The 22,961-nt window shown below is 40.6% G+C and overlaps 3 protein-coding genes across 4 annotated transcripts; all 3 read right to left on the minus strand.

Annotated features, from left to right (window-relative positions):
- Positions 1-821: 821 nt before the first annotated feature.
- Positions 822-6,328, minus strand: LOC134095207 (retinol dehydrogenase 12-like). Its single transcript, XM_062548631.1, has 7 exons — positions 5,805-6,328; positions 4,741-4,881; positions 4,270-4,461; positions 3,125-3,286; positions 2,675-2,791; positions 2,117-2,330; positions 822-959 (listed from the first exon to the last, which is right to left on the minus strand). The coding sequence occupies exons 1-7, from the start codon at positions 5,878-5,880 to the stop codon at positions 863-865; spliced, it is 999 nt and encodes a 332-aa protein (XP_062404615.1). The 5' UTR covers positions 5,881-6,328; the 3' UTR covers positions 822-862.
- Positions 6,329-7,415: 1,087 nt separating this feature from the next.
- LOC134095209 (retinol dehydrogenase 12-like) lies at positions 7,416-12,409 on the minus strand. 2 transcript variants are annotated; one of them, XM_062548633.1, is made up of 7 exons: positions 12,035-12,409; positions 11,401-11,541; positions 10,929-11,120; positions 10,496-10,657; positions 9,390-9,506; positions 8,933-9,146; positions 7,416-8,297 (listed from the first exon to the last, which is right to left on the minus strand). In XM_062548633.1, exons 1-7 carry the CDS (start codon positions 12,108-12,110, stop codon positions 8,201-8,203), a joined length of 999 nt encoding a protein of 332 aa, XP_062404617.1. In that variant the 5' UTR covers positions 12,111-12,409; the 3' UTR covers positions 7,416-8,200. The 2 variants fall into 2 exon arrangements, with proteins under 2 accessions (XP_062404617.1, XP_062404616.1); XM_062548632.1 differs by having other exon boundaries at positions 11,401-11,544.
- Positions 12,410-21,094: 8,685 nt separating this feature from the next.
- On the minus strand, positions 21,095-22,961 carry LOC134095213 (uncharacterized). Its single transcript, XM_062548639.1, has 2 exons — positions 22,890-22,961; positions 21,095-22,760 (listed from the first exon to the last, which is right to left on the minus strand). Exon 2 carries the CDS (start codon positions 22,749-22,751, stop codon positions 21,810-21,812), a length of 942 nt encoding a protein of 313 aa, XP_062404623.1. The 5' UTR covers positions 22,752-22,760; positions 22,890-22,961; the 3' UTR covers positions 21,095-21,809.

The raw sequence follows: 22,961 nt of genomic DNA on the forward strand, positions 1-22,961 counted from the left end.
TCATGAGAAGCATTTTTTCCCGAAATGGTGCTATGGGGTAAGATGAGGTGGGGCAAGTTGAGCCACAAAAAGCCTGACAATATCAGGCCTATATTTTAACATCAGGCTTTTAAATTGCAGTTGAGTTTATTTTTGATAAGGATTACAATATGATATTTTAACATATGAGAATAATGTACAATATTATATTTTAACATATTTTAACATATGAGAACAAGATAATGGTCCATGCATCCACTCTATATCCCTTTAAACTTTAAATGGATTTTAAGATAAGTTTAAAGGCTGAATTGGTTGACATAGCTTTTACAGGTCATATTTCGTGTTATGAACAATGAAAGACTTAAAAAAACAATCTTTTACATGAGATTTTGCTTTGGCTTATTTTACCCCACACATTGGCTCATCTTACCCCGTGCATGGGGTAAGTTGAGCCACTTGACCACTTTTTTACAAAAGGGCATATCACTGGGTCTATAAAATGTTTTCAATGTTCAATGTCAAATAGTAGCAGGACACTTTGAAGTTGGTATGGTATGAAGATTGCAAAAAAAGACGTCATTGACATGACGCTGTGATGAAAAATGGAAAAAGGGGCTCGTCTTACCCCTCTCTCCCCTACAGTGCATGTGCAATGTTCAACACCAAAATTGTATCTGTAATTATTGGCATCACTTGAGAAATCAAGAAATTCTCTGTAATAAAAATATATTACCGGTATGTGTTCATATAATATTGAGCGAAGGCATCTGCAAAAGTAAAACATATCAATGATGTGTATGTGGTGAGAGTATTTGTGTGTGTGTGTGTGTGTGTGTGTGTGTGTGTGTGTGTGTGTGTGGTAAAGAGGGAGTGTCTTTTCTTAGGCCAGTCCCACCATGGAGGCACTGATGTCCCAGAGTTTCATAGCAGCAGCATCATCACATGCCTGAAGTTTTGCCTGCTTTGGGGCACAGTCACTGCAAACAACCAAACATATAAATAATTACATGTCCACCTGGAACAATTATGATGCAAAATAATGAATTATTGGACAATCTGTAGCACACGCTTGTTTGTAATAAAAGGTGAAATCAGGTGTGGTGGTGTTCTCTATCTTGCCACCAGGGGGACCCCTCTTATAATGGACATCATCACATATCCTGCCTTCGCCATACTTAGAGATTGGCATGGTGTTTTACAGTTAGCCAAGCCTGTTTGATGTTCATTGAGCTCAATGCAAATCAAACCGGCTAATAGGCTAACTGTAAAAAAAAAAAAAAACACCATGCCAATCTCTAGGTATGGTGAAGGGTATGTGGTGATATATTAATTCCATTTTAAGGCCAAGGGAAACTTATCAGGATGCATAGTATCCTGGATCCATGAAATATGGCCTTTAAAAATAAAGAAAAAATCTTCCTGCCTATATGGGAATTTAACATAGGAGTCAAATACTTATTCTCTCCTATCTTAAAGGGATAGTTCGGGTTTTAAGACACGAAGTTATATGGGTTCCCTGTCAGCAACGTTGTGCATCAGCACACTGATTCAAAAGAGTGATATATTTGCACCACAAAAACGTTGTCCAGCTGCCAGTAGCGCGCAGTGATAGGAATCGAGAAAAATAGTGCCAAGTGATAACGAGGTTTGAATTTTTCCTGGACAACGTTTTTGTGGTGCAAATATATCACTCTTTTGAACGCATATGGTTTTGAGAAGAAAAACACTTTACTTTCGTGACCCCAGCAACTTGCCGGACTACTTTCTTCAGCATCAAAATCGATCAAAAACCGGCTGGATCTCGGCTCACAGGACGCTGTCGGGGGGTAAGTCAGTGCTGATGCACAACGTTGCTGACAGGGAACCCATATAACTTCGTGTCTTAAAACCCGAACTATCCCTTTAAGGAAGAATATGTACTGTATTTACAATACATTCTTCATTCACAAAGAAAATTGGTGTCCTTAAAGGTTGGATTTTTACTATTTTTTTTTTTTTTTTTTAATTAAGGCACTAAGATCAATTTCCAAAAGATGAATTTATATTCCTATTTTTAGTCAACAGCATGGGTTCAAATACTAATTCTCCCCACCGTATGAGTTACTGATGTACTCATGAAGCTATACTGAGTTACCTGTAGTAGAGGCCGTTGATATTCTGCAGGCTCTCGTCCACAGCGCAGTAGATGGTGGTCTGTGCTCCCTCCTCACATGACTTGATGAAGGGCCAGAGCAGCATCAGAGGTGAATACATTATCAGCTTCCAGAGGGGCAGGGACTGGGTCATGTTTCGGGTCAGCTCAGTGCGGATTGCACCTGGGTGGAGGCTGTAGGCTGTCACACCTGTGCCTGTATGGGACAGAGGAGGAGGAGTTGCTCAGGAAGAGTCTGTGGGCCTTTTTATAGACATTGTGCAATATTCACACACAGGGAGAAGAGCATTAGGCTACTTGTGTAAAAGAGAGTCTATCTGTCCATCTATCTATCATCTGTCGGTGTTATTTTCAAAACATCAATGGCAGGAGAACAGATGGAACACTCATGTCAAAATGGAACACTCGCGAGTGAATCAGGTGACTCTCCTTCTTCCTGTCAAGCTGGAAGTAAACAAATGACATGTGAGGTACGCTCTGACCGGAGTTTGCTCTTCAAGCACGTCTGTCACAGTGGTTGGTTGTTTGTGACCCACTCACCTGACAGTCTCCTAGCCAACTCTCTGGTGAAAAGAATGTTGGCCAGCTTGCTCTGACTGTAGCTTATTATGGGGTCGTAGTCTTTATCCAGGTGGATATCATCAAAGTGAATTTTGCCTGGAAAGATGGAAAGAACATAGTTAAAACTAGAAAAAGCACTCTTAGAGCACAAACCTCCGCCAAGCCCGTCCTGGATCCAGGTAAACAGACAAACAAATGCCTCTTGGATCAAGACGGACGATCCATCCATAACTTTTTGAGTTATCTTGCCAACAGACAGACAGACAAACAGACAAACAAACAAACAAACAAACAAACAAACCCTAATGAAAACATACAGTACCTTGGCAGAGGTAAAGTATCCTCTGGTGAAAATGGTGCTCATGTTTGAAGTCAAATGTTTTTATCAGTGCATGCATGATAAACCAGTTTAAAGGGAAATGTATGTACCACTCTCATGGACCAGGCTGGACACGTTGACCACTCGGCTGGGGGCTGATTTCTTCAGCAGGTCCAGCAGACTGTTGGTCAGAAGGAAGTGACCCAGGTGGTTCACCCCAAACTGCATCTCAAAGCCGTCCTCCGTCTTCCATTTTGGACACATCATGATACCTGAAAGCAAAGCGCATCCAGCTGGCATGATGAAGCTTTGAGGGCTGATGTGTCTGGGATAATCTAAGACATAATTTTCCAAGATCTTCAAATATGCTATCTTCATGTTGCCACTTTAAGGCATGCTGTGACTATGACTTGACATGGTTTATAGAAATTCTCAATGATATCTTTCTTTTTTTCTTTCTCCTTTCCTTCCTTCCTCCTAAATTAAGTCTAGTTATACCTCTGGGCATTTTGTTTACATTGTTCCATAGGAATAGACCACGTAGACATGAAAACGCACCATTTTGTGCAACCATTTGATTAGAATATTGAGGCCAAAAGAGATTCTTCCACACAAACATACGGGCATTTGAAGGCGAGGTAACCAGATACGTCATGCTGTTAGAGGTGCAAACAAACGCTGCATCACCATTGAAATCACAGGAAATTTGCAATTTTTTGTCCATGTTTGTCCTTACCCGGTGTCAAATAGACCTCTGAAGTTCACCAATACAAAAAAGGAACCAAAGCTGCCATTTCTAGCCCATAAGTAGGCTACCTATCAAGTTGCATTGAAAGTTAGCTGGGATTGCAAAAATCTAAGCTTTCCGTCACACTAACTTGCCCACTCGAAGGCAGAGGACAAAAGTGTGTTGAGCAAAACATCTATATTTCAGACTTGTTCGTCCCTGCGATAATTTAAGAGGTGCGATAATTTTCCATTGGAAAAAATCGCAAGATAGCCTACCGGTTCTCAATGACTGCAGTTGTTTTGTAGGCGAACTTCAGAGGTCTATTGGCAATAAATGCCTTTGTAGGGTAGGCCTACTTTTGAGATAATAGGCCTACGTATCGGCTCGTTTATCCAACTATGCAAATTGTTTCATTAACTATGCGTGATACAAAATAGCCTATAAAAAGTTGTGGATTAGGCTACAGTATTCTTTATAGATCAGTGAGGACCACTGACGGGTGTTTGTGCTTTTGTAGGCGCACACCTGCATTGTTGATGAGAATATCCAGACGCCCCTCGTTGGCTTTTACATCAGCGGCGAGCGCGCGCACTGACTGCAAGGAGGCCAGGTTCAGCTGCTTCACCACCACGTTCCCATTTCCACTCCGTTTCCGAATCTCATCCGCAGCTCGGTTTGCCCGGCCCATATCTCTACACGCCAGGATCACCCTCGCACCTGTTTTGGGGAAAAACAACAAATGTGATTGTGTTGAGTAAGTTGACAGCAGTATGCCTAGGCTACTTTACACTGGCAGACTTTGACAAGATTTGGGAAAGATTGTAAAGGTTGTCTTTTAACTAACGCCCCTCATGTTTTATAAACATTAACTGAAAAGAAACATACTAAATCAGTTAACCTAGGCTATGTAGGCCTATCTAAAAGCTGATCGTCATTGAATAGGTGTGCTACTGTGTGGGTGTGTTCATTTATCAAATATGGTGAGAATGTACTGACCTCTCCTGGCCATGTCCACAGCTGTCTCCTTCCCTATCCCTGTATTCGCTCCGGTGATCAGCACCGTCTTGCCATCCAGTCGAGCTTTACTGTGACACCAGCCACCAGCCATATGCCTGCGCAATGCGAAAAGCCCAGCACCTACTCAACATGAAGATAATTGTGTTTGGTTAGACTAATTAATTAGAGCAGGAGTTTTGATTTACGTCCCCCATATGGCTGTCTTCTAGTCACTAGTTGTGCAGGTAGGGCTTTGCATGGTTTGAGTTTGCAGCGATTGAACACATTAGCCTAACGCACTATGCAGTTTGCAAGGTGTAACAGAGCTTTGAAAATATAAATAAACTTTTTTTGGGGTAGACCAGACAGGGCAAAGTATGACTATTTTTCCTTCATTTGGAAAGCAAAGAGAGTTTTGATGCTCAGCCAAGGATGTAGGCTACATAGGCCTACAGGACTGGCTTGTGGAGTCAACCAAACCAAAAAATGATGGCACTTTCTGCTACTTGGCAAACTTCATCAAAGTATGGAGAATATTTTGATCTCCCACAATTCTATAGATATCTCTTGTCGAGAATGCAGATGACTGATATCAAAGTATGCAACCACATCCCAGAGTTCATAAACAAAACAATGATATTAAGCTGATGGTGAGGATAAAGCATGGCGTGTCATAAGAGTGTTATTCTGTTCAGTGCATAAAAATAGAGTGAGATAATATAGAACATCTATAAAACATTATGAACTGAAAGAAGAATAAAAGACATCTTGTGAAACAATGACCCTGCAAACATCTATTGCTGCTCTTAACATGAAACTAGTTAGAGTAAAAAAATAGTGCAGAATAAACTTATCTTTTAATCAAAGACCTCTGGTGAATAAAATTAGAATTGAGATTAACATCTTAATAGTGACACAATAAAGTAAGCAATACATCAAATTCCTGAATAATTGCCCAGTAGTTTCTCACTTTGGCTGAAAATGTCCTCCATAGTTCTCAGAGTAGTTATAGTTGGCTAATAGAATATCAGAAGAGGCTGTAAAACAGTGGAATGAGAATTTACCAGCTATGAAGACAACTGTCAGTCCAGTTGTATGCTCAGTCACAAACTGTTTAATCTGGGAAATGCAGTCGTCCATTGTCCCAGACAGTGTAGTCCAAACAAACCAGCAGGAAACTGGATATACTGTAGATTGCGTCTGACTTCTGCTTCTTGCTATTTAACTCACTTTTGCTATCAAACTCTCACCGTGGATTTGTGCTTCCCTATAAAAACAGAATCAACTGTTGGACTCTCTCTCTCTTCCGGTCAAGCTGCAAGTAAACAGATGACATATGAGGTACGCTCTGACTGGAGTTTGCTCTTCATGCACATCTGTGTAATACATGCTTCCTTGGACTGACCAATCACGCCGCTCCATTGGGCTGTGGGCGGAACTATTATGTAAAGTGAGCTACCAGTAGCAATTTTGCCCAAGTATAGGTGCCCTTGCAAGGTGTTTCTGCAGATATTTAGGTGATCTCTCTTAAAGCAAATAAAGCAAAATAGCTGGCTAAGAGCTACAGCAAAGACACTAAGCTAAGGAAGAAGCCATCAAACTAAGAACTCTGGTGGAAGATTGTTGTATCCTTTCGGCATGAGTCGTACGCCTATGAAACACAGACATAACATGAATAATTCCCCAAGAAAGGAGTAAATAAATAATTGCCTTAACTCTGTTTACTTGAAGAGGACTCTGCCACTGAACAGGGCAGACTGACCAGTGCACCTCTTGAGTTGAACTTTAGTAACTTACTATGACAGAATACCAATAATAGCATAGAGAAACATTGCCATTCAGATGTCTCGAATCTCATTGGATCTCATTGTGGAAAGAATGATGATGACATTGGACACTAGGATATGCGAGGACACACATACAACTCATTCACTCACTGCATCCCTCTGTACTACATTTTGTTGTCTTCGTATTGTACTCTGCATAGTGACAATAAAGTTGAATCTACTGTAATCTAATCTAATATAGCCCTTGATATGCCTCCTTGTAGACATAGACTTTAAACCTCTGTTGTATTGCCTACAATCATGCATGAATGGGATTTTGAACAGTTCTGCAGAGTCATTTTTGGTTTATAGTGATTTCTTTTGAGTTTGATTCAACATCTAAAGCAAAAGATTGAAACGACTCACGGGCGTCAAACTCATATTACATGTAGGCAGTGGGCCGGATTTGACCTCGTATAGGGGCCATCATTGCCTTAGTCATTCTCATGATCATTTTTCTGCATGGGTATCAGATTGTTGTTTGGTGATTAACTCCTACATCCACTTATGGGCCTACAAGGCATATATGATTATCATGTACTACTGTCATACACTGTTCTTTCTTTCTTGAAATATCCTACCATCCATGTCAGTCTTTATCTTTTTTTACCAGAATATAGATAATATATGACTACACCTACACAATGTAATTGTCAGTGCAGCAAGCTACATTTATCCTTTTCTGCATCTTACTTCCTGGGGATGGTTTATAGTACTGTACTAGGTTTAATTAATGCATCAAATCGTTTATTGCTTATTACACTCCATCGTTGTAGTCTGTTTCTGTCAACATCATCCATATACCGGTAACCACACAAATGATAAAAAATAACATTTCCCCACAAAAAGTAAAATAACTGAGACTCTTTTTATTTATTTATTTATTTATGTTGCTGGACTGTTCTGATTACACCATCACAGTATCAAAACTGTATCTGTTGGTATTGGAAATTAGCCTGGAAAATCCAGACCCTGGCCACGAATAATGTAATGGCCCGACTCGAGGGGCGGCACCATGCATGCATTTGAAAATCTCAATGCACGCAATTGGATAACACTACGACCAACGTTTACTCTGACTGATTACGGACTTCGAGACAATTGGATGACACTACGACCAATGTTTACTGACTTCGAACGTTGCAGCGCTGCCGTCATCAGTTTAGCTCGCCTCTGGCCCGCATATCAGATGCACCGATTTGATTGGTCCCGCAGATGCAAGCGGTAGAAGTAACATGCATCATTGCTCACTGCAGAGTATCTTGCAGACAATTCAAACTGTGATCTCGCGAGAACTCTGGATTTCCAGGGTAATTGTAATGCCACCGCTTGAGAAATCAGAAAGGCAACATATAGTCAGAAAGTAATGAAATTTACAACCTTTTGTAAAACACACGTGCTAAAATAAACATGCCAATGGTGTGTATGCCGTGTACAGAATGAGCATGGAATGTGGATAAAGTTGGGAATATGTATGACTCTGTGTGGGAGTGTGTGTGAGTGGCTGAGGGAGAGAGAGAGAGAGAGAATGTGTCTTCTCTAAGCCTTATGTGTGTGTGTGTGTGTGTGTGTGTGTGTGTGTGTGTGTGTGTGTGTGTGTGTGTGTGTGTGTGGTAAAAAGGGAGTGTCTTTTCTTAGGCCAGTCCCACCATGGAGGCACTGATGTCCCAGAGTTTCATAGCAGCAGCATCATCACATGCCTGAAGTTCTGGCTGCTTTGGGGCACAGTCACTGTAAACACACACACACACACACACACACACACACACACACATAAACACACACACACACACACACACACACACACAAATAATCACACATTTAATTACAACAGTTATGATGCAAAATAATAATTTTTTAATGAATGTAGGGTAAACTCTCTCTCTCTCTCTCTCTCTCTCTCTCACACACACACACACACACACACACACAAACGAACAGGAAGTTTGTAATAAAACCCATTCAATTGGCCCCAGCCGTGGCGCAACTGGCTGGGGCACCTGCACCGCACGCCGGCGACCCGGGTTCGATTCCCGCCCCGAGGTCCTTTCCGGATCCCACCCCAACTCTCTCACCCATTCGCTTCCTGTCTCTCTCTACTGTCCTGTCAAAATTAAAGGCACAAAAGCCCCAAAAAATATACTTTAAAAAAAAAAACCCATTCAATTGGTTGTATTAAAGGTGTAGTAAGAGTCGTGGTGGTGTTCTCCATACCATTAGTCCCAGACACCCTTATCATTACTACTGTATTACACCCTTGATTAGCACATGTTTTCAGTTAGTGTGTGTGTGTGTTCATTCATGAGCGTATGTTGAGTTACTGATGCGCACGTATAGCTAAAAGTGTGTGTGTCATCATAGCTAACCTGTAGTAGAGGCCGTTGATATTCTGCAGGCTCTCGTCCACAGCACAGTAGATGGTGGTCTGTGCTCCCTCCTCACATGACTTGATGAAGGGCCTGAGCAGCATCAGAGGTGAATACATGATCAGCTTCCAGAGGGGCAGGGACTGGGTCACGTGGCGTCCCAGCTCAGTGCGGATCAGACCTGGGTGGAGGCTGTAGGCTGTCACACCTGTGCCTGTATGGGAGAGAGGGGAAGGTTACTAGAGAAGAGTGTGTGTGTGTGGAGAGAGAGAGAGAAATGTAGGAGAGAGCATCTAATTAAATTATTCAACTTGTGTGTGCTGTCTGTGTGAGAAAGGGAATTAAAAGTGTGTAGGAGTACAAGTGTATCTGAGTTAAATATAGATTCATTAATTAATTAATTAGTTAATTAATTAATACTAACAATGAATCAGGTGGATGTTTGTGACTCAATTACCTGACAGTCTCCTAGCCAACTCTCTGGTGAAAAGAATGTTGGCCAGCTTGCTCTGACGGTAGCTTTTGAAGGGTTCATAGTCTTTATCCAGGTGAATGTCGTCAAAGTGCATTTTCCCTGGATAGATAAAAGGACATCCGTAAAACTACAGTAAAGTATCTTTGATAAAACTGGTGGTCATGTTTACAGTTAAATTACATGATCAGGATTATGAGCCTCCACTGTTGACTTCAAGATAGCGCTGCCTGGAAGGCACTAGGGTTGGTCAAGGGTTATGGGTCAAGATTAGGGTTAAAGTGTAACTTCACCCCATAACTCAACCCACTTCACATTTCTGAAAAAGGCTTTCAAAATGGGCGAGACGTTCTGAAATTTGGAAGGGCGTGCAGCACTGCTGCAGCCAATCAACCATGGTGATTTCATGTCAATCTGGGAATGAGTGCTGCAGACATGGCTTATCACAGGTAGGCTAATCAGGGCAGCAGGTGTTGGGGCGTTTCATCATTCCTAATTTGTAACGACCCGGTGACGTAGACTCGTCAAAGAAGTGCAGGACTACAGTACGTCAGCATTCCAATAGTATTTTGGACCAAAATGCCATGGCATGTTTCAACCTGTGGAGGGCGCGGAGAGCTATATCTCCAATACAAAATCATACGAAATGTTACTTTTCTCGGGAAACGCGATTTTTGTCAATATTAACCCTGGTAATTGTGTAGTTCACCATTTATGAGTAATTTCAATCTATCAACAGTTCAAAAAACATATTTTAGGGCGCAGTTACACTTAAAGATTAGGGTTAGGGTTAAGATTAGGATTAGGTGGTAGCGCTGCCATGAGGTTGACGGTGGGGGCCCAAAAGACTATCAAGCCAGGATTACTGTAAAGTTAAATTACATAATAATCCAGTTTAAAGCACCACACTCTGGGGGCATGAACATGGGGCTCGCACACATGCCTCCAGAATGCAGCGTTGTAGCTGCCTGGTTGCGTTTGCTGTTGGACAGGACAACACAATCTACTTTTTCAGACTGACAAGACTCAGTGACCTCAAAAAACTGAGATATATGTGAATCACTGAATTTCTCCTTCTGATGTGTGTGTACCTTTCCTATGGGCCAGGCTGGACACGTTGACCACTCGGCTGGGGGCTGATTTCTTCAGCAGGTCCAGCAGACTGTTGGTCAGAAGGAAGTGACCCAGGTGGTTCACCCCAAACTGCATCTCAAAGCCGTCCTCTGTCTTCCATTTTGGACACATCATGATCCCTAGGAGCAAACAGGTGATTATGAGAGGAGGATCCATAGCTGGCATGAAGCTTCAAGGCCTGATAGAGTGACCACAACACACGTCAAGTTGCCACTTGACTTACAAAGCCGGTAACTTACACAACTTCATGAGTCTTACATAAGGACACAGACATCATATTTACTTTCCTTCTGGCTGTAGTTTTAACAAATGCAGACTTATTCATAAGTTTATTTTTACCTTGGACCATTTTATTTATATTGCGTATTTCGTGTTTTTGTTTGAGCGCACCTGCATTGTTGATGAGAATATCCAGACGCTCCTCATTGGCCTTAACATCAGCGGCCAGCGCGCGCACTGACTTCAAGGAGGCCAGGTCCAGCTGCTTCACCACCACGTTCCCATTCCCACTCTGTTTCCGGACCTCATCCGCAGCTCGGTTCGCCCGGCCCATATCTCTACATGCAAGGATCACCCTCGCACCTGGGTTTGGACAAACAGAGAGAGGATATGCTTGTGAGGGGATTCAATCGCTTAGAGATGACCAAGGTCATTAGAAATAATAATGTCTATTATTATTATTATTATTATTACAAGCTGTCTAATAAATATTAGACAGCTTGTAAAAATGCCCTGTAAATGTTTTAGAAACATTAACAGAAAAGAAACATGCTAAAATCAATTAGCTTGTGAAAAGCTGAGTCACTGGGCGTGCTACTGTGTGGGTGTGTTCATTTATCAAATATGGTGAAAATGTACTGACCTCTCCTGGCCATGTCCACAGCTGTCTCCTTCCCTATCCCTGTATTCGCTCCGGTGATCAGCACCGTCTTGCCATCCAGTCGAGCTTTACTGTGACACCAGCCACCAGCCATATGTCTGCGCAGTGCGAAAAGCCCAGCACCTACTTAACATGAAGATAAATGTGTTTGGTTAGACTCATAGAGCAGGAGTTGTGACTGATGTCCCGTCACAACTGTCTTAAAAAAACAAGTCGTGCAAGAAAGGCTGCATTCAGTATACAAGGCTTGAATTGACATCTGACTTGGGGGTGGTGGTGGTGGTGGGAGAGGGTGGGCTTGTGGGGTGGTTGAGACAACCAATCAAAAAGAAAATGCCATTTTCTATTTCTGGCCAATCATGCTTCAGCAGAGCATATAGGAGGTATTTAGATACCTCTTTTCAGGAATACAAATGACTGATATAAAAGTCTGCAACCACATCCTGAGTACATAATCCATGCAAAGAGATCAAGCTGATATGAGGTCTACCCATGTATCCAGTCCTTGAATTAGCTGAATCATTGCCCAGGAAATGTAATCCATGGTTTCAAAGTGGTTATATTTGACTAATAGAAAATCAGAAGAGACTGTAAAAATAAAGGAATGAGAATTTACCAGCTATGAAGAAAACTGTCAGTCCAGTTGCATGCTCAGTCACAAACTGCTTCATCTGGGAAATGCAGTCATCCATTGTCCCAGACAGTGTAGTCCAAACAAACAAGTTACACTCACTGTTACTATCAAACTCTTTGGGCTTCCCTATGATACAGAGTCTAGTGTTGGACTCTCTTCCTGTCAAGCTGCAGGTAAACAGATGACGTACAAGATCCGCTCTGACTGGAGTTTGCTTCGCACACACTCACTTTTACTCTCAAACTGTCATCACTGCGCCTCCCTAATGTGTTATCATTGCTCTACAGTTCTAGCTCAACTCCTCTCTACTTCTTACCAGCTGCAGGTAAACAGAGACAGACGGCATACGAGATACGCTCTGACTGGAATGCGCTCTTCAAGCACACCTGTGTAACACATATCTCCCTCGCCTGACCAATCACGCTCCTCCATAGGGCAATAGGGGCGGAATCATGATGTATGAAAGTGGCCACTTTGCCCCAGTGGGGTAGGTGCCCTTTGCTAAGTGTTTCTAGTGATAAAGGGCAGAGCTCCTGTCCTGCCCTGTGCTACCCCATGAACTGTCACCTACTACTCTCCCATACTTACAATAATTGGATCACAAACCCAATTTTGTGAGGACACTACACAGGACTGAATTAATGATTAAAGTTCAATCAAACAGATTTTCTGACCAGAATTCACAACAATATTGCAATTTACCATAGCTGCAATTGTCAGCTTTGATAACATGGATTTTGTTATAAATCAGTTTGTTTTTCTTTGGTCACACTGTAGGGCTGAGACATTTTTGCAGAGTCATTGCTTCCTCATATGAATAGTTTGAGTCAATATTTGTTCCCCTGGTTTCACTCTCAGGTAAGCACATTCCACCTGCTATCAGACCGTGTTCTCTGTTTGCCATTGTGTTTAGGACCTCCTGTAGGAATGTGCCGACTCACACCTGTGATCAATGCAGCCCGTAAGCTTCTATACAAACATTCACCAGCCAGCCTGTTCATGTTCACAATATGTGAGAGACAGCTGTTAGGCAACCGGTACATTTGTAAATCTTGGGTCAATGTCACTAAACTCCAGGTTTTTTTTTCATTATTCATATATCCGATTTCATTTAGATCATTTTTCCAGAATCCATCTCAGCTCCAGTTCACTCAATATCTCCTGTCCACTATTTCCTACTAGCTCTTATAACTGTGATGTTGGGGGCGACTTGACACAAAGTATTTTACTTATGTACTTGGTTTCTAAGGTAAACTATGGAGTAAAACATGAAACTGAATTTGAATATTTCGTATTTACCTTTGAATTGCAGTTGTAGGCTAGGCTATTGGAAAGCTGAATTTGATTGGGCTATATTTTGAAATTGAATTAATTCATTTGATACTGAATCTCAGTCAACTCGAAATGAATTATGATATTTTGAAATGTATCTCATTTGCTCTGAAGTTAATTCCTCACTGAAAATGTCACTCTTTGCACTTCCAAATTCAGTTTCAGACCGTGAAATAGAACTCAACAGTCCTGCCCCCCTTATTCTGGAAGAAAGAACCCAATTCAATTTCTCGATTGGCAACTGGAGTGGTATGAGACCATAACCATCCATGGTAGACTTAAAACCAGACCTCTACTAACAATCTCTAACATGACTAAGCAATCTCTAACGTGACTAAGCAATCTCTAACATGACTAAGCGATTGTGCTCATAGAGTGTGTATACTGTATGCCACAAGTTCATGGGTCATCTATCTTGTTTTGAGAAAAATGTGTTTTGTTTGCGATCAACTTTCGAATGTAGCCTAAGGAAAGAAGATGACTAACTTCCCAGTTTCCATTGAACAAATTCAAATTCAACTTTCAAATGCTGGACAAGAGGACATTTTACTGGCTGGTTATGCCTTATCTTTGTTGTGCCATGATAGCCTATGGGAGTATAATGTGACTGACTAAAAGATGGGATTAGGGTGACCACCTGTCCCGCTTTACGTTGTACTGTACAGCAATTTTACCCTTTGTCCCGCTTCACGCAAATTGAGCATCTGTCCCGCTTTTTCGTTCGACCCTGGCCAATTGAAAATAAATACACAGATACGCCCATAGGCGTAGTGTTAACTTATGTCCAATAGTTCAAAGGAGAGCAATACAATCGGTAGTCGATAGGCTGAGTCGTACTTCAATCAAACTGTTGCTTGGTGCACGACGCCTCCGCAACGTTGTCAAAGATCTCAAATTGGAGAGCGCGCTCTTCGGTCAGGTTAAGCAGCCATGGCCAGTGTGGCCACGAGAAAGAGAAGGTGCACTTTTAGCGAATGGACCGCAACATATACTCTTGGCAAAGACCTGTAGACGGCGAAGCAGAGAGGGCATTTTGCATTTGCGTTTTTCTCTGGGGCATGGTGGAGAATACGATGTGAAGCGACATGGTGCAAGTGAGTCCTAAAACTAGAAAAACACTCCGAGAGCGCAGACCTACTGTAAGCCAAGCGAAAACACAACCGCCTCCTGGATAACTCCCATTTAATCGCTTGTTCCGTGGGTCATTTCAGACCTTTCCTGAAAATTCCACCCATAACTTTTTGAGTTATCTTGCGAACCAACAGACAGACAGACAAACAAGCCCCGATGAAAATAGCCTCCTTGGCGGATAATAAAAAGCACATCAAAGAAACAGGCAAATCAGAAAATATTCTGGTTTACCTATTTGCACTGAAATAGTTCAACTTTCTATGCAAGCCTCAACATTTTGCACTGTATAGACTAGGCCTTATATTTTGATGAACTTAGACTAGGTGGGTCAAATATTTTTTTTGTGTGTTGTATTTTAACCTGAATTTGATTCACTGAGTGCATTCTTTCAGCTGCATAATGCCTGGTCCCTTGGACAGCTGACAATTTTGATAGTCCCAATATACATGAGACGTTGCAAAATTAATGTTTTGTCTTTAAGCCTATAGGTAGTGTCTTAAATCTTATGTCGGTAGATTAAAAAAAAATTGCTTAGTAAATTAGATCTGGCAATATATCTTAAGTTTAAAGTTATGTCTGTCCCACATTGTCCCTCTTTACCATGCTACTTGTCCCACATTTTGTCTGACTGGAGGTGGTCACCCTAGATGGGATAGCAGTTAGTAGTTCAAGTGTCCTTGATATTTGGTACTTGTTCCCTGTACTTGTTGGCTGGTATAGCTGGTATAGCTAGTAGCTAATATTAGCTTGCCGAAATGGCAGAAACAGAGTGAAGCAGATGAGAGATCTGCCATCAATTGTTCTTCCTCAGTTACTAGATGTTGTGTCTCAGTAGACTGAAACTGAATTGTGAGTGGAGTTTGCAGTGAGGATAAATTATGTATAGTAGACTACAGTCCTAAATTGTTGTACATAAAGGTACCACAACAAAAAGTAACTAGAAATGCAATTCCAAGGAATTACCAGTGCATGAAAATGCAAAAATAGATAGATAATGTAGATATGGTTACTAAGGTGTAGCTAGGGTAAACATGGTGGTTGCATAGTTTACAGAGAGTTGATAGTGTGAAGGTAGATAGTTTAAAGATGAAACATTCCAGTTCTAACTTAACTAATGATTTCTATTCATGTTAAAATGTTGATTAGCTAACTTAGCTAATGATTTCTAGCAGTTACGCTAAAAATGCTTATTATGCTAGCAATGCTAACTTTACTAACAATGCTAACCAGGTTGATTAGCTAACTTAACCGATGATTTCTAGCAGTTATGCTAAAAATGCTAACTATGTTAACAATGCTAACTATGCTAACTAGCTAACTTGTTAGTGAGGACTTTTATTTTGAAACATTTGTTGCTAGGGTATCCATGGTGGCCACTATCAGGAAACAAGAAGTTACTGCAGTATAATCATGTTGGTTGCTATGGAAACGGTCATAAACGCTTAATTTTAATGGTTGCTATGTTGGTTGCTAGGTACATGGAGGTTTCATGTAGTTGACTGGAGGCTTAGTGGATGATAACTGACAGTTGGAATGGTTGAACAGCTCAATAGTTGAGTAGTTTCAATGGTTAAATGATTTAATAGTGTATTATTGCAGTGAGGACCTTTATTTTGAAACAGTTGTGGACAGAGGAAGTAGTGAAACAGGATCTGTAGTCTTAATGAGATTGTATGCTTAAAGCCTGAGACAGAAGGTGCCTCTCATAGCGTTTACGCGTCCTCTCTCGCTCCTCACTGATCTACATAAAGAATGATGGAGCGGCAACAATGGGATAGTCTAGCCCTTCTTCTATCTTTCTTTATGTAGATCATTGAGGATCGAGGAGCGAGGGAGGACATATAAACGCTGCTTGAGAGGGACCCACAGTAAATACTTTAAAAGTTGTATGTAGATAGTCTAATTAATGTTGATAGATAGAATGTTTAATGGATGTTGATAGGCAGATTGTTTTATATTGATTGACAGTTTAATGGGTGGATGAGTGAATGGTCTGAAGAAGATGAATGGATAGAAGGTTGGATGGAATGTGCCTTATATTCTTGTTAAGAGAGACACTGATACAGCTCTCTGAGAGTAGTTGACACAGGTGTAATCAATTTAACTGGCTAGTCTTAAGAGAGCCAGAGTACTCTTAAAGCCTGAGACAGAGTAAATAATTTAAAAGTTGAATGTAGATAGTCTAATTAATGTTGATAGACAGAGAGTTTAATGGATGTTGATAGACAGATTGTTTAATAGATGTTGATAGACAGTTTAATGGGTGGATGAGTGAATGGTCTGAAGAAGATGAATGGATAGAATGTTGGATGGAATGTGCCTTATATTCTTGTAGAATGGAGAGACACAGCTCTCTACTGAGAGTAGTGGATACAGATACAGGTGTAATCAATTTAACTGGCTAGTCTTAAGAGAGCCAGCCTGAGACAGAGTAGATTGTTTAAAAGTTCAATGTAGAGCGTCTAATTGATGTTGTTGATAGGCAGACTGTTTAGAATGGGTGGATGAGTGAATGGTTTGAAGAAGATGAATGGATATAAAGTTGGATGGAATTAGGAGGACTTATTTTGATACTGTTGTGCACAGAGGATACAGGGGAACAGAATATGTAGTCTTCAGAGAGGAGCCTGAGAGAAACTGACAGTTGGTGCCCAGGTGGCTGACCAGCTGGGGTAACATTCTAATTGCTGCCGTGATGTCATAATGAGCAATGTTAAGTCTATGGGGGAAATGGTGATAGTTTTTAACTAATAGTTTAAAAAGTATAAAAGTTACAAAGTTGAAAAATACAAAGCACATATGGCATAAGCAAGACCTACGCAACAAAGTTTGAATGAAGTTTCTACGTTAAACGGTTGAAGCTGAATTGCGAGCGTTAGAAGAAGAAGTTTAACTAGAAATGCAATTCCAAGGAATTACCAGTGCATGAAAATGCAAAAATAGATAGATAATGTAGATATGGTTACTAAGGTGTAGCTAGGGTAAACATGGTGGTTGCATAGTTTACAGAGAGTTGATAGTGTGAAGGTAGACAGTTTAAAGATGAAACGTTCCAGTTCTAACTTAACTAATGATTTCTATTCATGTTAAAATGTTGATTAGCTAACTTAGCTAATGATTTCTAGCAGTTACGCTAAAAATGCTTATTATGCTAGCAATGCTAACTTTACTAACAATGCTAACCAGGTTGATTAGCTAACTGAACCGATGATTTCTAGCAGTAATGCTAAAAATGCTAACTATGCTAACAATGCTAAATTTGCTAACAATGCTAACCAGGTTGATTAGCTAACTTAGTTGATGATTTTTTGCAGTCATGCTAAAAATGCTAACTATGCTAACAATGCTAACTATGCTAACCATGCTAACTTGCTAGTAAGGACTTTTATTTTGAAACATTTGTTGCTAGGGTATCCATGGTGGCCACTATCAGGAAGCAAGAAGTTACTGCAGTATAATCATGTTGGTTGCTATGGAAACGGTCATAAACACTTAATTTTAATGGTTGCTATGTTGGTTGCTAGGTACATGGAGGTTTCATGTAGTTGACTGGAGGCATAATGGATGATAACTGACAGTTGGAATGGTTGAACAGTTCAATAGTTGAGTAGTTTCAATGGTTAAATGATTTAATAGTGTATTATTGCAGTGAGGACCTTTATTTTGAAACAGTTGTGGACAGAGGAAGTAGTGAAACAGGATCTGTAGTCTTAATGAGATTGTATGCTTAAAGCCTGAGACAGAAGGTGCCTCTCATAGCGTTTACGCGTCCTCTCTCGCTCCTTACTGAGCTACATAAAGAATGATGGAGCGGCAACAATGGGATAGTTTAGCCCTTCTATCTTTCTTTATGTAGATCATTGAGGAGCGAGGGAGGACATATAAACGGTGCTTGAGAGGGACCCACAGTAAATACTTTAAAAGTTTTATGTAGATAGTCTAATTAATGTTGATAGACAGAATGTTTAATGGATGTTGATAGGCAGATTGTTTAATAGATATTGATTGGCAGTTTAATGGGTGGATGAGTGAATGGTCTGAAGAAGATGAATGGATAGAATGTTGGATGGAATGTGCCTTATATTCTTGTAGAATGGAGAGACACAGCTCTCTACTGAGAGTAGTGGATACAGATACAGGTGTAATCAATTTAACTGGCTAGTCTCAAGAGACTCAGCCTGAGACAGAGTAGATTGTTTAAAAGTTCAATGTAGAGCGTCTAATTGATGTTGTTGATAGGCAGACTGTTTAGAATGGGTGGATGAGTGAATGGTTTGAAGAAGATGAATGGATATAAAGTTGGATGGAATTAGGAGGACTTATTTTGATACTGTTGTGCGCAGAGGATACAGGGGAACAGAATATGTAGTCTTCAGAGAGGAGCCTGAGAGAAACTGACAGTTGGTGCCCAGGTGGCCGGCCACCTGGCATAAGATTCTAATTGCTGCCGTGATGTCATAATGAGCAATGTTAAGTCTATGGGGGAAATGGTAATAGTTTTTAACTGATAGTTTAAAAAGTATAAAAGTTACAAAGTTGAAAAATACAAAGCACACATCGCGTAAGTAAGACCTACGCGACATAGTTTGAATGGAGTTTCTACGTTAAGCGGTTGAAGCTGAATTGCGTGCGTTAGAAGAAGAACTAGAAATGCAATTCCAAGGAATTACCAGTGCATGAAAATGCAAAAATAGATAGATAATGTAGATATGCTTACTAAGGTGTAGCTAGGGTAAACATGGTGGTTGCATAGTTTACAGAGAGTTGATAGTGTGAAGGTAGACAGTGTAAAGATGAAACATTCCAGTTCTAACTTAACTAATGATTTCTATTCATGTTAAAATGTTGATTAGCTAACTTAGCTAATGATTTCTAGCAGTTACGCTAAAAATGCTAATTATGCTAGCAATGCTAACTTTACTAACAATGCTAACCAGGTTGATTAGCTAACTTAACCGATGATTTCTAGCAGTAATGCTAAAAATGCAAACTATGCTAACAATGCTAAATTTGCTAACAATGCTAACCAGGTTGATTAGCTAACTTAGTTGATGATTTTTTGCAGTTATGCTAAAAATGCTAACTATGTTAACAATGCTAACTATGCTAACCATGCTAACTAGCTAACTTGCTAGTGAGGACTTTTATTTTGAAACATTTGTTGCTAGGGTATCCATGGTGGCCACTATCAGGAAACAAGAAGTTACTGCAGTATAATCATGTTGGTTGCTATGGAAACAGTCATAAACACTTAATTTTAATGGTTGCTATGTTGGTTGCTAGGTACATGGAGGTTTCATGTAGTTGACTGGAGGCATAGTGGATGATAACTGACAGTTGGAATGGTTGAACAGTTCAATAGTTGAGTAGTTTCAATGGTTAAATGATTTAATAGTGTATTATTGCAGTGAGGACCTTTATTTTGAAACAGTTGTGGACAGAGGAAGTAGTGAAACAGGATCTGTAGTCTTAATGAGATTGTATGCTTAAAGCCTGAGACAGAAGGTGCCTCTCATAGCGTTTACGCGTCCTCTCTCGCTCCTCACTGATCTACATAAAGAATGATGGAGCGGCAACAATGGGATAGTCTAGCCCTTCTTCTATCTTTCTTTATGTAGATCATTGAGGATCGAGGAGCGAGGGAGGACATATAAACGCTGCTTGAGAGGGACCCACAGTAAATACTTTAAAAGTTGTATGTAGATAGTCTAATTAATGTTGATAGACAGAATGTTTAATGGATGTTGATAGGCAGATTGTTTAATAGATATTGATTGACAGTTTAATGGGTGGATGAGTGAATGGTCTGAAGAAGATGAATGGATAGAAGGTTGGATGGAATGTGCCTTATATTCTTGTAGAATGGAGAGACACAGCTCTCTACTGAGAGTAGTGGATACAGATACAGGTGTAATCAATTTAACTGGCTAGTCTTAAGAGAGCCAGCCTGAGACAGAGTAGATTGTTTAAAAGTTCAATGTAGAGCGTCTAATTGATGTTGTTGATAGGCAGACTGTTTAGAATGGGTGGATGAGTGAATGGTTTGAAGAAGATGAATGGATATAAAGTTGGATGGAATTAGGAGGACTTATTTTGATACTGTTGTGCGCAGAGGATACAGGGGAACAGAATATGTAGTCTTCAGAGAGATTGAAAGCCTGAGAGAAACTGACAGTTGGTGCCCAGGTGGCTGACCAGCTGGGGTAACATTCTAATTGCTGCCGTGATGTCATAATGAGCAATGTTAAGTCTATGGGGAAATTGTTAAGTTTTTAATTTATAGTTTAAAAAGTATAAAAGTTACAAAGTTAAAAAATACATTGCGCTGATGTCCTAAGCAAGACCTTCGTAACACAGTTTGAATGAAGTTTCTACGTTAAACGGTTCAAGCTGAATTGCGTGCGTTAGAAGAAGAATAATAAGAAGTAGTAGAAGAAGAAGCCTAGGGATAACAGTACAGTGCATTTTCATGCACTGTAATAATAAGAAGTTGAAGCCTAGGAAGAACAGTACAGTGCATTTTCATGCACTGTAATAACTAGTCAAATATGATACAGGAGAGACAACGTGTTATTTAGAGAGGTCTATGTATTTATTACTGACATTCATGTAGCCTACTTGCATTTCTAAAGACAGTTTTGCTAACGCACAAGGTAGAAACATTTTCAGAAAATTCAAGCCTATATGCTGCCCTCTACTGGAGTTCTAGGACAGTCCAGGTACATTTGTTTTTCTTCACTAAAGACACAAATTGGCAAACTTCTCACTTAATATTTTATCAGCACCAATACATTGCCCTCTTATAAATAAGAATAGGTTAAAACATATCTTAACAACAAGTTAAATGGAAGACCAAAAAGTGCAACATTAATAAACAAGTCTTGGTATACAATATCAAAGAGGCACCACAGAGGCATTATAAAGTGCAAGCAGTGCACAGTTAGTCTCATAAAGTGACTGAGAAAAACTGTAAGTGCACAGGTAGAAAGAATTTTGGCAGGACTTACAGTACTTTCTGGACTTTCTGGACTTTCGGGATATCCGCCTCAGGAAACTTATCACGCAACAAACCACAACCAGCATGAATATTACATAAACTTTTCAAGATTAGAAAGCATCTCTCTGGGACCCAACTACATTTTCCCCTTAACCTTTGTTTGGGTACATTCACATCAGTCTCTACACCACCATAAAATGCTCAAATTGTGATTCAGACATAGAAATTAAATCTTTTTAATTTTGTGAAGTTAACCAGACTGAAGCATGAGACTGTGAATAGTGAGTGAAATGCATCTCATCTGAAAAAAGCGTTCAACAATGTAGAAGACACGCCAGCAACAATTGGAACAATTGGAAAAAGAAGCTCATCCATAGCAGGGACACGGACTTCCGGGACATCAATAACTTCTTCTTTAACTTCTTTGAGTAAAAGACCGTAAGGACGAATAGCTCTGTCCACAATCTCCCTCTCTCTCTCTGCTGATGTTCCCTTCGGGACAGGAACCAGCCAGAAATCTTTCAGAGTACAGATTTCCCTGTGTTCTGGATTGATCCTGTTCTGCAGAGCTATCTTGTAGGTCTTTCCAGTCTTTTGTGATGTGAAGGTCTTAGTATATCCACGTCTTTCTGCTACATCGATGTCAGGGGTTGAGTAGACTCCTCTCCCAAAAGCTGCATGTGGCCCTGTCTTGTACCCAGACTGGATAATACCCTTTGCACCCTCAATGGAGGTTCCATGATAAGAAACGGGCCACTCTCCTGGTGCCGATTTTGTTCCCCGACCTCTTGGGCCCAGCCAGGCATCGCCATCACTGTATTTGCCCTTAACCTTCAGGCCGATCCGATTCCATCCACAGGGGCGCTTGTATGGCTCACCGCCACGTTTGAACACACGTGAGTCAGTTTTGTTGGTGAAGTCATAGTCATGTTTTGGGTCAAAGAATTCATTTTCATCTATGAACATCTCTTTACGTATAGCTGAGTTGTCACTCTCTTCTTCCTCAGAAGTGTTCATGCCATTAAACAAGGCTGAGAGAAGGTCTCCTGAATTCAATGCATTATACCCAAACAAAACTGCTGGCAGAAATGTGTCCACAGTCACAAGTTCTTGTTTGTATGTGGTCATCAAGTCGACCACATGTGTGTTTCCAGAGTATCGAGCCTTACTGCCAGACAGAGGTTGGACTGTGGCTCCAAGGAGGGCAGACAGACCCTCGAAGATGACTTCTCTATCCATCCTTCAGTCCTGTCAAAGGAGGGATATGATAAAAGTGTGCTAAAAGTTACAGAGATCTGATAAAGAAGGCGAAGTTGAGAAAAGATTATCTCAAAGTAATCCATTTTGACTTTAGTATTGAGTTTGGCATTATCTTACCTGGGCTTGTCTGGTTCTGCTCAGAGTTCCTGTCTTACTAATTTTGTCAGCACTGTATGCTACACTGTGCAC

Source organism: Sardina pilchardus, chromosome 11, assembly GCF_963854185.1.
Source record: "Sardina pilchardus chromosome 11, fSarPil1.1, whole genome shotgun sequence".
NCBI lineage: Eukaryota > Metazoa > Chordata > Actinopteri > Clupeiformes > Clupeidae > Sardina > Sardina pilchardus.